The 14,840-nt window shown below is 36.4% G+C and overlaps 1 protein-coding gene across 1 annotated transcript in view; it reads right to left on the bottom strand.

Moving 5' to 3' along the window:
* The window catches only part of LOC132097861 (neurogenic locus notch homolog protein 2-like), a 63,970-nt gene that overhangs the window by 33,904 nt on the left and 15,226 nt on the right, over positions 1-14,840 (bottom strand). Inside the window, exon 2 of the mRNA XM_059503830.1 lies at positions 9,642-9,723. Within this exon, the coding sequence (XP_059359813.1) occupies positions 9,642-9,723 (82 nt within the window). The remainder of the gene's footprint in view (positions 1-9,641; positions 9,724-14,840) is intronic.

Genomic DNA, 14,840 nt, shown 5'->3' on the forward strand with positions numbered 1-14,840 from the left:
TGATTCAGCGTGAAGCAGACTGACACACAGCGCATCTGAACCTAACTGATTATTTTGGTGATTCTGAACTGATTCTGTGCTAATGTTATGATCTCTGTCCACTGGAACGCTATCGCTTTTAATTTAAAACGGGTTATTTAAAACAATTACCAAACAGATGGAATTAGAAATAAAGGCCTGCCTCTAATAAAAGCCTGCTTGAAATAAAAGCCTGTTCCCTTCTGCATTTAAGGTAAATAAAGGCCCCGGCTTTTATTTGAGGAATCACGGTGTATATATATATATATAATTTTTGCAAAATTGAGCTTTTACCCAATATTAACTTTTTTTTACTGAACTGTTGTATAAAATGTGCACATTTGCACTCATGGTATTCGGAGATAAACAGCACTCGTGTGATATTTCTCTCGCTGCTCATGTGATATTGCTTATCATGTGATATAAATATGAGACAAAAACAACTCATAAAGGGCTTTTTTGCCCCAATATCTTGAATTTTAGGGAATATGACGTACAGGTCTGTGGGCGGGGCCAGTGCGGTAACTGCGTTAAAACATTAATTGCATAATGTTTCAAAACTAAACGAGTTAACACATTAAACTAACAGCCCTAATATATATATATATTACATTATAATTTATATATATATAAATATATATACCGTATTTTTCTGACTATAAGTCGCACCTAAGTATAAGTCGCATCAGTCAAAAAATACGTCATGACGAGGAAAAAACATATATAAGTTGCACTGGAATATAAGTCGCATTTATTTAGAACCAAGAACCAAGAGAAAACATTACCATCTACAGCCGCGAGAGGGCGCTCTATGCTGCTCAGTGTAGACTACAGGAGCACTGAGCAGCATCTCTGGCAGCATAGAGTGCCCTCTCGCGGCTGTAGACGGTAGTGTTTTCTCTTGGTTCATTTCTCTTGGTTCATGTCAAATTAATTTTGATAAGTCGCACCTGACTATAAGTTGCAGGACCAGCCAAACTATGAAAAAAAGTGCGACTTATAGTCCGGAATATATGGTATATATTAAAAAAAAGTCTAAAAATTTATTTATGCTTGCAAATGCTGCTTCATGTTGTCTTTCAAAACTTTTGATAAACCACATGGGATGTGATGCCACAATGAGGACAGAATGAGGGCAAAGGTAGATGTTAAACCATACATATCAGTGTGACAGTGTACAGTGATTTGTCAAGACAGTGGGGACCATTTCTCATTCGCCTCCTTACTGCAGCTCTCCAGAGATTTCAGCACATGACTAGCACTCACAAAGAGGAAATTACATGATTGCAAAATAAGATAGAGGGGGAAAATACCCTGCCTGTCCTTCTGTCTTGTTTTCTCTATCCATGCAACCCCTTCTCTCTCTCTCTCTGATCTTTTTAGTTTTTGCTAATTTTTAACTGTCATGGTCCAGTGAAGACATAAATATAGACTTCCCAAGAAGTGTTTGAATGAGAAATAATAATGAAAGAAAGTAAATAATGTTCTTACTAACATTAAATCAAATGTTTTAGTTCTATGTAAAGTGTTTCTTGTGTGCGACACACTACTGCCTGCTGCCATGCAGGTGCTGGCCTCCCAGAGGACGGTCAGGTAACACAGACGAGGGATAAAAGCCCTTTTGACAATGTTTGTGTGTGTGTGTGTGTGTGTGTGTGTGTGTGTGTGTGTGTGTGTGTGTGTGTGTGTGTGTGTGTGTGTGTTTGTGTGTGTGTGTGTAGTCATGCCCGTATGACTGCATACACACCTACTTAAGATTCCAAACAACCCGTTTCCCAAAGTGTCTCTCTTAAGATTATACACAGAACACACACATGAAAACTGTTGCTGATGAAATCTTGGCTCAAGATCAGTCATTTCGACCACACACCTTCCAAAATTAAATAACGTTGGGTGATATGAGAAAATGTGCAGGTCATAACTGTTTAAACACCACTGCATTTTTCCTTATTTTTTATCAAAATGATTTAGATTTTAATGAAAATGGTTTATTTTACTTATAATACTCATCTACAAAAGAGTCTATTTGTTATCCTTCATGCATTTTGTGTATTTGTAACCCTGCATTTCTCCACCATAAAATTGGGTGCAAGAATAGCTTAAGCTTTCATCCTGCATCTGGTCACAATGCACAACCGTGATTTAGGTCTCTTTTCCAGCTGTGTGTGTGTGTGTGTGTGAGAGAGTTTGTGCTTTGGGTAAGAATACAACCACAGCGACCCTCTGGTCACAAGATCACAGCAGTGCTGACACTCAAACAACAACAAACACACTTAAACTCAGCGCAAGTGAACAGCCTGGACTCAGGGGAACAGACCTCTTTGAGACAGTTGTGTCACTTTACACTCTTCAAAGACAAGGAGGGATTTTGGCTTATCTCCCTTTTGATTTCACCAGGGAAAAGCTCAGTCACCATCCAAGGGTTGCAGGTATTCCAGCCCTGGTTTTTGCAATTTTGTGACTTTATTTATGACTGTCTTTGTGATTTATATAAACATAAACAAATCACAGTCTGCAAATCTAAAAAGCAAACCTCAACAAAATAATGACTCCAGCAGCTAAACTCTCTATAGGTTTCTTTGTTATCCTTCATGCATTTTTCTCTCTCCCTTCCTCCGTCTCCCCTTCGTTCTCGCTCTTTCTCCTGAGGTGTCAGATTTCTACAGATGGTTCATATTAGCGCCCCTCTCTCTCTGGCTCACTGACCTCTTCATGTCCCATCCACGGGGCCTGGGGTGAATGGGTGGGGGAAAAACTCTCTCTAGTTCATATTTTTTCATATAAAGGCACCTTATCAAGATTTTGAATTCAACCCACTCACTTCCTTGTGCAAAAAACATCACCTTAGAGTTTGTCCCCCACCCCCAAGGTACTGAGATTGTCTAATCTGAACCAGCCCAAGGTCGGGTGGGCTTCACCAAGAGTGGGCGAAATTGTGATTTTTTTTTTCATCGCACGCAAAAGGTAACTAAAAATGATACTTTCCATTATTGCTCTATTCCTTCTTGAGGAAAAGAGCCCAAGCCGTATTTATAGAAGCAGGCGGCCCTCCTCTACATCCTTGGCTTTCTCTAAATTTCACTAAAAAGCCCAATGACCGCAGGAAAAACAGAGGGAAAAAGAGTGGAGGCAGGGGGAGGGGGATGGGCGCAAAATGAAAAGAGTAACACAGACAGGGAGGGCTGAACCATAGAGAGGGACTAGAAAAAGAAAGAAAGAAAGAAAGAAGTATCAAGTATGAAGTTTTGTTTCTCTTTCTCCCTTTTTTGACAAGAAAAGAGGAGGACAGAAGGAGGGCAGGGTGGAGTAGACAGAAGTGCTGTGGTGAGACTGAGCGTGACTATGAGTGCATATGTGCTATAAATCTGATCTGAAAACAGCATGTCTCACTGAAGGGAGGGTTCTCTGCTCTTTATATACTCCTCCTTAATATACACTTCCTCCCTCGCTCTTTTTTTTCCTGCTCTCTTCTATGGTCTCTTTCTTTTCACTTCACTCAGTTACTGTACCATTTTCGTATGTGCTTTGATGAAAAGCTTCATTGTGCTAGTGTAAAGTCTGAGTACCAAAACACACACTGAACAAATCTAGACTTAACAAAACTTGGCTGAACAAATCCTTAGCTGCAATGTGCAAAGAACACAAATTAAGTTGGCCAATTTAAACAGAATATATAAATAATTTGATACAAAAATGTAAATTATTATTTAAATAACTAAATTGTTGCAATATTTTAAAAAACAACAACTAACCTTTAAAAGAAAACTAAATACAGTAAAAAAAAAAAAAAAATTGCAAAAAAAAAAAAGTTTGTGAAATTAGCATGATCAAACACGTTACTGATGTAACAGAAAAATGTTTCACACCGGTTTCCCCCAAATAAAGATAATTATCTGCAATTACCCAGGGGTCTTTGTTCTAGATGGCAGGAAAGGTGGTCTTTATATATCCCCTAAAGGTCATGGGGTCAACAACACACCCATGTACACAATGATAGCTTTATCAAAAAGAGCTGACTAACCATAATTAGCTTAACAGATGGAAACGTTTATCATGCTGATTATACTTTGTTTGTTTACTTTATCTTAATCTTATTTATTGGTTTGTTCGGTGAGAGAGAATGTCAACATTTGTTTTGTATTCTGATATCAGCAAACACCAGGTATCCACAAATGGAAAACTCCTAAGCGATACTTTTCAGGAATCTCATGCAATGGAATGCTAACTCTTAGAATAATTAGTAAGTTAATTGCGTGCCATTTACCAGAGGGCTCTCATTCCAAGAGCCTTGTGGTGTTGTAATTGTAGGGCCGGTTCCCCTGGAGCAACGCAGGGTTTAGTACCATTCTCAAGGACATAATGCTAGTAAGTCTCTGCTACGGATTGAACTCACAACCTTTGTGTCAGGAACCCAAATTCTTAATCATTATAGATCTCCTATCACCCCAGTATGACTGTTGAGGACAGAGAAATCACAGCCAAACCTGTATGCTAGGTAACCTAAAACCTCAGCAATTCTAACACCCCAAGTTGTGTGTGTATATGTGTGTTTGTGTGTATCATTGTTCTCATAATCATGTCATCTTCCTGTCACTCAGCTCTACTTGTCAGCACGGTGTGTCGTGGGTTTAGGCCCTGGTTGCCACATTTCCCACTATTATGCGAGGCCTCCAGCGATAGGAAACATTTGTGAAAATGTTTTTAATAGACTCATGTTCAGCTTGACGTGGGACGGCCCCTTCTGGCCTGAAGCAGTTGTTGAAGCATGAGAAACTTTCTCTCATGATAAAGTGTTTCATACCGAAGTGTGGTTCAAACATGTACCCACATTCACATTTACGCAGATAGTGAGGCCTCAGACTACAGGAAATCAAACTACACTTAATAAACACTATCTTTGTAGGACTAAAAAAAAGGAAGGAGAAAGAAACAGACAGCAGGTTAACTGTGTGATGAACTTAATTTCTTTTATACAACCGAGTTCCTTTGGATATTTGAGATTAGGCAGAGAGTATAAACGGCATACAAACTGTTTAACTGCTTCTGTAGTAAGTGGTAAACAAGTAATGCTGCAAAGTTGCTTTGGATCAAAATGACTGCCAAACGAATAAATATAATTGTAAACTACATGTTCATGTGTTTAAGTTTACTCCACCACTTAGGGGACAAAATTGTTCCCAGACGTCACATAAAACCTCCCTTATAAGATGCCCTCAAAGATTCATAAAAAGGATTCATAAATGTTTTTTTTTTTTTTTTTTAACTTTAAATGCAAATGTATTTAATTATTTGAAATAAACATCGGTAAAATTAGATTAAATTAAGAAAAAAATTTATATCAAAAACCGTTTGTTAAATTGAAAAATGCACCTTTTTAGTTAATGTAATAAATGGGTTTAGCTAAATGTATCTAAACTGCACTTAGGTTAGCTAGCTAAACGTGTGTGCGGGGGTGTTTGAGTAAATCACGGCCTCTGCTTGCCACTCTTCACACACAGCTGAGTTGTTGACTTTAGCTTGAGTGCTATACAGAATTGGGTACATGGGTACGTGCACCTTCACTTTCTTTATGACTAGAGTTTCTGGTTGGCAGACGCTCTTCCTGCCATCACACTTTTAATGTGACTTTGAAACAAATCAGCCCAGCCTGTAGGCACACAAAGAGAAAGGTGAAAGAAGGACAGGGATGAAAGGAGGGTAAAATAAAAAATCTGAATAATACAGCAACAGAAGGGATGATATAGCTCAAAGATTTAAAAAAAAAGAGAGAGATGAAGTAACAGTGAAAAAGAAGCCAAAAAATATCGTAAAGGAACAAAGAGAGAGAGATGATTGACAGAGAGAGGTATTGACAGGGTAATTTCTCTCTCTACCTCCTCTATCTCTCACCGGCAGGCAGACCCATCTCCGATTTCACCCTCTTGAGCGCTAAAAGACATCTCCGTACTGCTATCCTCTCCCCGTAGGCACATACTACCTGTCAGATCAAACAAACGCCAAGCTGACTCCACTCTCCCTTCCGACCGAGAGGGGGAGGAATGTCTGAAGGGAGGGGGGGAGGAAGTGAGGGGTAAAAAATTAATAAGTTTGCACCCCTCACGCAGGCCAAGACAAAGAGATCTTGTTTGATGTGAAAGAGGGAAAATAAGATTCTGGGCTCAGGTATTCAAGGCAGTCTCACTTCTGCTCTCAAAACACACACACACACACACCCAGCAATTCTCTTACTGCAAACTCACTCACTCTGGCTCAGATAAGCACAGATCCATTTGCAAGTTGCAAAGTCATTGACTTGTGTCAGGCCTGGAATTGTACTGCTTTTTTTTTTAGGTAGTGGTGTGCAAAAATGCACTACCGCTCAAAAAAAAAATAAAAAAGAGGTTAATAAAGTATATTATGTTCACCAAGGCTATATTTATTTCATATTAAATACAAAAAAACAGTAATACTGTTAAATTCTGTTACATAAAATTGAATTTTCAAATTTATTCCTGTGTTGGAACTGACTTACTCCAGCCTTCAGTGTCACACAATCAATTCAATACATTTTTGCGGAATAAAAGTATTAAATATTTAATTGACTTTGACAAAAACTGTTGTAGGCAACTATTTTATTGTTAAAGAGGACAAATTTAAAAACAAACTGACTGTCAGTAAAAAAAAATAAAAAAATAAATCACAGTAGCTGAAGAACTCTACATAAACCCACTGATCTGCATCATTACTTCACCATGAAGTCAGGTTTTGGTGAACCACTTCTTTTCTTTGTTCTACAGGTAGTGTGCTCTGAAACTGACACTGCAGTGGAAATCCTGCAGGCTTCCTCACGTGTCTCTCTCCTACACCATACACAGGCTTTCAAGTGCAATGACGCACACACAGGCACATATGAAACCAGACATATGTGCGCATGCGCACACAAAACATACAATAAAATGACAGACACACAGGTGACACACAGCTTGGTTCTCACACCCTGGCTGGAGGCTTGTAGACGCACCGGTCTGACCACTCGCACACACACACACACACACCCTGCTCTGCCAACCTCTGTCACACTGCTCTTCCTGTACCGAGCTCTCAGTGGCAGAGGGAAAAAAAACCTTGTTGACTTTGGTTCTCGGGTGTCACCTCACCTACACAGAATGTATTAGTAACTCCTGAGAGTACCTTGTGTCAGCCTGTTCCATTTTGAGATTGCACGCACACCCAGGCAGCCATTTCAAGTCACTGAAAGCCTGCATTCTCGAGTAAAGTCAAGCCGAGATGAACTTTCATAGCATTCAAGAATTTGAGCTGTAGAGAGTCTAAAGCTGTCGGATCCGGTGGCGACCGGTGTGCCTGATTCCTGTCAGCATGGGAAGGTCACATTCTGGTTTTCACACCAGAAAGTTCCCTGGCAGAACATAAAAACTTGGTGGAATTTTCTAGCGTAACAAATCACGATAACGCAAATGATACTACACAGGCTTCTTGTTTCATCTTATCTCTTTCACAAACACCTTTCACCTTTACATCATGAGTAAGAACTGTTTTACAGTAAAGACATTAAATGGAGAATTAATGCTATTGTTGTCATCTCCTAAATCTCAACAAATACTACTGACAAACAGACTCTGTATAACAGTATCTCCTCTAGAGTTTAGGAGCGCAATCAAAATCCCCAACATGCTGATAATTATGGTCATGTTATGGCTGCTAATAAAAAAAATAGCCCATACTGAATTTATTTTGTCAAAATTTAAGAATAAAAGACAATTTAAAACCTCCAATCATTTTAAAACCTATAAACATTTTAATGTACAATATGAAAAATGTATCATAATTTTGAGATTGTTGTTAACACATCACAATAAGGTTAATATTAGTTTTTAATGTTTCAATGTTTTATGGGTTTATATTTATGAAACAAATTTAACAAACAAAAAAAAACCCTGAAAACATAAAAAGCTTAACTTAAACAAAATGAAAATAAAATAACAAAAGCACATAAAAAAAATATATTAAAACAAACTAAAAACAAACTGAAAACTGAAAATACATTTTAAAAAATGTATATTATATAATATAACAGTATACATAATACTAAAATAAAACTGATTCAAGAATCAAATTAACAAACAAAATAATATAAATAAACAATACAGTGATGAAGCAAAAACTGTTTTCCGACTTCCCAAGATATAATCAAAATTCTACAGTAAAAAGGCAAATAACCTTTGTAAATGATGATTTCTGGGCTATGATATCACAATTAATTTCACAAAATCAATACAAAGTTGAATAATAAAATAACTGAATAATATTCAAAGTAACTATATAAAAGTTAATAAAACTTGAATAAAACTCCATAAATACACAACTGAAACCTCCATAAAGATTTAAGATCAATAAAAGGGCTTTTCTCCAAACACACCAAGCATTGTTACCTCTCCAAAAACACTAAAGCAGACACACAAAAGTCTGTCTTAAGTAGATGTGGAGGATTATTTATTTGAACAACGAGTGTGATAAGTCTGTGGTTTTATTATGTCTATCTTACCCAATCTGAACCTGTGCTAAAGGCATGACTCATCCGCTTTCCTGGCAATAATTGTTGTGAAAATTCACAAGGTCGCAACTTTTGGTTGCAAAATTACTGACTCTGGGAAACATGACTTCATTCCATAGAAGCCAAAAAATTCCTAGTATGAACTGAACTTATGTCTCAAATCATTTTTGAAAGTTGTGTCTTCAATGTGGCACTGAGGTAAGCTTTCTGTGCATTCCTGTCCTGATTTACCGCAAGACCGAGCTTTACCATCAGATGTGGTTTCAATTTCTTTATTTGCATGTTGTTAAGACTGGAGATGCAGCAGTAGGAACGTATTTACTGTAACCCAAACCCAAAGTGCAAAATATTGTCAAGGTAAGACATGCGGAATTTGTGAAATATGTTTCCATGGCTATGGACTGTATGAAGAGGATTCATTCAATGATGGGAAAACAGTCCGTCTGTGTTTCACAGCCCATAGAAATGTAACATGATAGGTTTGTTAGCAAGTGTTTATTTTGGGCAAAGCAATAAATGTAACCCTCAATCATACGGCATAAAAAGCACAATTACAAGCTGCCACAAGCAACGTTCAAAGAACAACAGCAAAGGAACCAGCATTTAACAGTGAAGGAAACTTGTGTGTGTGTGTGTGTGTGTGTGTATGTGTTTGTGTGTGTGTGTGTGTGTGTGTGTGTGTGTTTTTTTTTTAAACCCTGCAACCACAAGAATTGGATGCATTTTAAAGTTTTTCCACTCCAACTGTTACTCGACTTCTTTGAATCCACTTTGCATAGTTTTTCCTACACTCACAGACAGTTTTAAATGCACCACAAAAACAAGCACATGTACACATAAAAAGGCAATCATTAAGACCCACACTTCTCAGTGTACCGTGGGAGGACTCCAACTCTGTCAGGAGAGCGGATCTGGCAATATTGAATACTTAGGGTGACCTAATTTTATTATTTCTGTGAAAAAATTAAGTTAGGCAACGCAGCTTTGTGCAAAACAGTCTCGCCGCTGTTTGTTCTGCTTCTCAATGAGCCTCAGACAGTGGAGTTTAAATGTGAGAGTCGTCCTGTCTTACCTGCAATAGCCTGTTCCATTGTTGAAAGTCACACAGGTAGCATTGTTGACACAGGGCTTCACAGGGTCCACACACTGCAGAGCTGTGAAAAAACATGAATACATCAGATCAGGACTGGCTCAGTTAAGATGACATCAAGTGCTGTGCAAAGAACCAATAAAAGTACAAAATCAAAATTAATACAATTTCATTATATAGTGTTTTGTGCCAGTGTTTTGTATCATAACACAGTTTTTCTTGTCACCTATTAATATTATTTCAACTCAAATTAATATTTTGGGTTAATTTATGTACAAGTTAATTCAGGTTAATTTATTATATACCCTACTGTTCAAACGTTTGGGGTCACTAAGATTTTTAAAAAAAGAAATAAATGCTTTGAGACCGAGCAATACATTGATCTAGGTCTAGAAATTTAGAACACTGACTTTAATTTTTTTTTCGAAAATTCCTTTATTTATTTATTTTTTTAATTATAATTTTTTTCTATTTTCCATCCAATTCTATTTTTCTGGACTTAAATTTAATCATTGAATTAAAGTTTTCATTTAATTAAAGTACTGTACAAAAGTAATATATTTCTGTCACAATTTCTAGAGATGTTCCGATACCCTTTTTCTCTTCCCGATACCGATTCCGATACCTGGGCTCAGGGTATCGGCCGATACCGAGTACTGATCCGATACCTGGGTGTGTATCTGTATATACAGCTGTATATACTACTAGCCCTGTGTAAATTTCTAGAATTATTTTATGGTGTGCTCCAGACTTATCCCTTGATAAAACATGAACAAATACATGGTTAACTACTGTATTTATTACAGTATTTTTATTATCTGACATGAATTTGACAGTAATATTATTTAATTTCTTAAGCGAAAAAGAACTTCAAATGCAGCCAAAAATCTAACACCTCAAACTAAAAAAGGTATTTTAGTATTTTAGTTTTACAATATTAGTGTATAAAAAACTGCAACAAATAAGTCTAGGAATATAAAAAATTCTATATTAATCAGATAATCTCTTTACAACAAAACAAGTAAAAAACAAGCAACCGTCTAGGCATAATTATTATTATTAATAGAGACGTATTATTACTACATAGAGACGTAGCTAAATCTACTGTAGGCTACAACAGTAGCTTAATATATTGTCAATTTACTCGCCATGAAGATCTTTGAGTGTCTGTGTTTATGATATGACAGTTTTCTCAAATGAAACGTTAAATTCTCATGAAGTGACGGTTTATGCGTTCATGTCCTCATATAGTGACACACGGCAGAGGCCACAAAACAGCGAGCTCCCGTGCATCTGCGCCCGTCTCCTACAGAGATGTAGACTTTGCAGGAGTAATATTTAAATAGTATTTTGCAGTTTAATATTCACAGACACTAGTATATATATTCGGCTACAGTCTGGAGCCCTGCGCTTAGACTAACACGGAAGCGACTGAACGCAGCTGCGGGTAACGAATATACTCAAACTTACTACCGGTTCTACAGAGACGCTGGTATCATCACATTTTAAAATTTTCAGCACCGTCTTGGTCCCTAGTCGCCGTTTTACTGTCTGGTTGGTCCAGTCTGAAATACTGCTAAACAGCGGACATACTGCTAACCACTGATCTATGATATAGAAGCGGCTTCACTGTCTGTTGGCAGTTTAGAACGCGATGAGCGATCCAGTCATATATAGATCAGTGCTGCTAACGCGTTTTCATTTCTTCTTCGCTGCTCTACACAGGGGTTGCTTGTGGCATTACAGCACAACGTCCTGTGTTTGCAATGCATTCTGAGCAGTGAAGAAGAACCGTGCAGCGGTTAGGCAAAGCTAGCGTTCATAACTAGGTCTTGAAAATGGTATCGGATCGGTATATGGGTTCATGTACTCGCCGATGCCGATGCCAGAATTTGTTGTGGTATCGGAGATATTTCCAATACTAGTATCGGAATCGGAACAACTCTAACAATTTCTTCAAGTTTAGCCTGCCTTTGTTTGTGTGTATATGAAATGATGATGAAGATGAAATTTTTTGCTAAAATTACATGGTCAAACACTCATGAAGTGACTCTCAGAGCAGCTCAGGAGATGTTGTTAATGTATTTGTCCTTATTTAGTGATAGGGCAGACATTGAAAACACTGAGCGTCACGCACACTTCAGTATGTGTAGAAAATAATCTGGGCAACTCATTTACATTTCATATTTAAATGTCTTTTGTGGCTTAATATTAACAGACACTAGCCCATATCACAATCTGATTTAAGTAAACTGAACAACTCTTGATTTATTAATCTAAAATTTGGCAAATTCCATGACATTTCATGTTACACAGTAAATTCTATTTTTATGACTGGATTCTGAAATTCTGTCTGCATTTTCCACATCCCAAAATTTATACAGCATTAGAAATTTTATGTCAAATAAATTAGGGAAGTTCATTTCGGTTATTTCATTTCATTTCGGCAGAAAGCGGCATTCAATTTTAATTTCGGCTTATTTTACACACAAAGATTTTATCTTTATGACGAAAAGGAGTAGTTGCTTCCACTGTTAGTAGGAAAAAAATTCAAGTGATTGTGCTGGCGCCGAATGCGCACACAAAGTTAAGCTTTGCTACCTTGACGATGCAGTCTGCTTATTATCAAAATAAAATACAGTCAGTCAAACATATGGAGACAAAAAAAACACTTAAGTGTCATCACCATACCGCCATGATGTCACACAAAACTAGTGTTGTCAAAAGTACCGACTGCGGTACCATTCAGTAGGGCTGGGCGATATATCAAATATCAGCGATAATATCGGAATAATTTTGACGACGATGTAAAATTTGAAAATATCGTGAATATCAAATATTTCAAATTCAAGCATACCCTAAAAGAACACGAACGTCCAAAAAAGGAACATGTAACCGCGGTCTGCTTTACACGCCTTTCATGAGATTTCATGAGAGCGGTTGCTAAATAAGAGTTTAAATCCGCAAATCAGAGCTTCGCTGTTACAAGGATACAGTTTCTGCCCGGTGTTTGCTTATTTAAAGTAAGTAACTTTGCGGAAGCAATGCCAACAATGATCTAAAAACACTAACAAGCTGGAGATAAGTGATCTAATGAAAGTGTCGTTCAGCTGGTATGTGTTCTGTCATGAGATCTCGACAGTATTGTTTGCGATTGGTATTCATATATATATATATATATGAATATATTATATATAGATAGCTATGTGCTTCAGCAACTAGCTCCCCATCTGAGAGGGTCAGTGGTAACAGTTTTGTGCCACAGAGCTTCTCTTTAAAACGCAGACATTTGACAGACTTGTGTTCTTAGCTAAAAAAAAAACTTGAAAATGTTTTTTAAATAAAATCCTTATCCCAGTTTAGTTACTTCCCCCAGTTGCATAGTTTAAATTGTAAATTGCATGCACTAAAAAAGTTGAAAGAATGTACTTTCTGTACTTGTTTTGCACTACTTCAGTTACATACAGGCCTACATGTGTTCATTTAATAAAAAGCAGCAAGTAATCACTTGGTCTAGATTTTTTTTTTACTGCTGAAATTAGCTGTTTAATCTAAATTATTATTATTATTTTTTTTTTAAATGGGCAAAAGAAAATCATATATCTGTGGAGCACATGGAAACTATGACCAATCAGCGCTGTTTAAGAATCTGCTTAACAGTGCAATTATCTTGAAAAAAAAATTGGGAAATAGATGTTTTTTTAAATTTCAGTACCGAATGGTATTGCGGTCCTTTTGACAACACTATGCAAAACATTTTGATTTACATGGATATTGTAATGTGAGTGAAGTATACTACATAATAAATAATTTGGCATTCAAATATCACGAATACAGAAACACTTGATGATTAAATGAATTTGTTTTGGCTTGTCGTTTATATTGCTATAACTTCTGAAAGGCCCATCTATTTTTCTTGTTCTTTTCACTGTTAAATGAAAAGATTTGTTGCAGAGTGAGGGTAACTAAAATAGCCTAGCTATGTTTATGGTTTATTATCATGCAACTTATTATATGCAACTTGTTTTTTTCTCTAAAAAACATAAAAATGTATACGCATAGCATATTTTAACCATGCAGCAAACTTTTTTTTTTGTTTTTTGATAAATTACTGAAAACAAATAAATTACTTTTTAAACTGTTTAACTGATTGTATGAATTAGTCAAACTTCTTAACGGTCAGTTAATGGTTAAAATGAACATCCCTAAAATAAAAGCTTTTCAAAGAATAAGTTTGCAACAGTATCAGAAAATATAAGAAATCTTAAGAAAAATATATCTTGAGCACCAAATCAGCATATTAGAATGACTTCTGAAGGATCATGCGACACTGAAGACTGGAGTAATGATGCTGAAAATTCAGATTTGCCTTCATGTGAATAAAGTTTATGTTAAATATATTTACATAGAACACAGTCATTTAAAAATTTTATAATACTACTATTTTTACTGAATTTTCTTAAAAAAAAAAAAAAAAAAAACTACTGTACGCGCACTTGCACCTTTGATAACTGTGCACGTCGTTTTATCTGATTGTACATGTATCGCCAGCGTGCAGCACCTGCCGCCACTAAATTACATTATATTTGTCCCATATTGTCATTAATATACATACTGACTTCAACTTGAACCACTAAATAAATAGACTACTACTGTTATGCAAGTATGAGGGATGGATTATTTAGTGTACAGGTCATTTCGAGAGTGATAAACAAAGTTATAGAAAATATTTATTTTCATCCATTTTATTAGTTTAAAAATGTGGAAACCACTCATTGCATCACACCATCTCCTGACTGCATTATTATTTGTAAAATAGGGGCTTTATGGAGAGTGTGTATACATGGTTATAAGTATAACAGTTTATAGTTTATTAATTTAGGGAAATGAACAAGTGTCTCAGCCCTCAAGGGACTATTTGGCCAACCAGCTTATTCCTGCTTGAAAAGCAAAATGTTATTGATAGTGTAAAAAACATCAACTTTGAAGCACATGTGATTGATTGACTAGAATTACTCAACATTACTTACTACCTTCCAGCAACACTACAGTTAATGAAGATAAAATGGTAAAAAAAACATAATAATAGTTCATTTAAATGGAACCGGAATTGGAACCTGAAAATTTCAATACTGTAATATATGACATTGCCAACCTTTAAATTAAGTTAACTTGACAGTA

The sequence above is a fragment of the Carassius carassius genome, chromosome 21 (assembly GCF_963082965.1).
Source record: "Carassius carassius chromosome 21, fCarCar2.1, whole genome shotgun sequence".
Classification (NCBI taxonomy): Eukaryota; Metazoa; Chordata; class Actinopteri; order Cypriniformes; family Cyprinidae; genus Carassius; species Carassius carassius.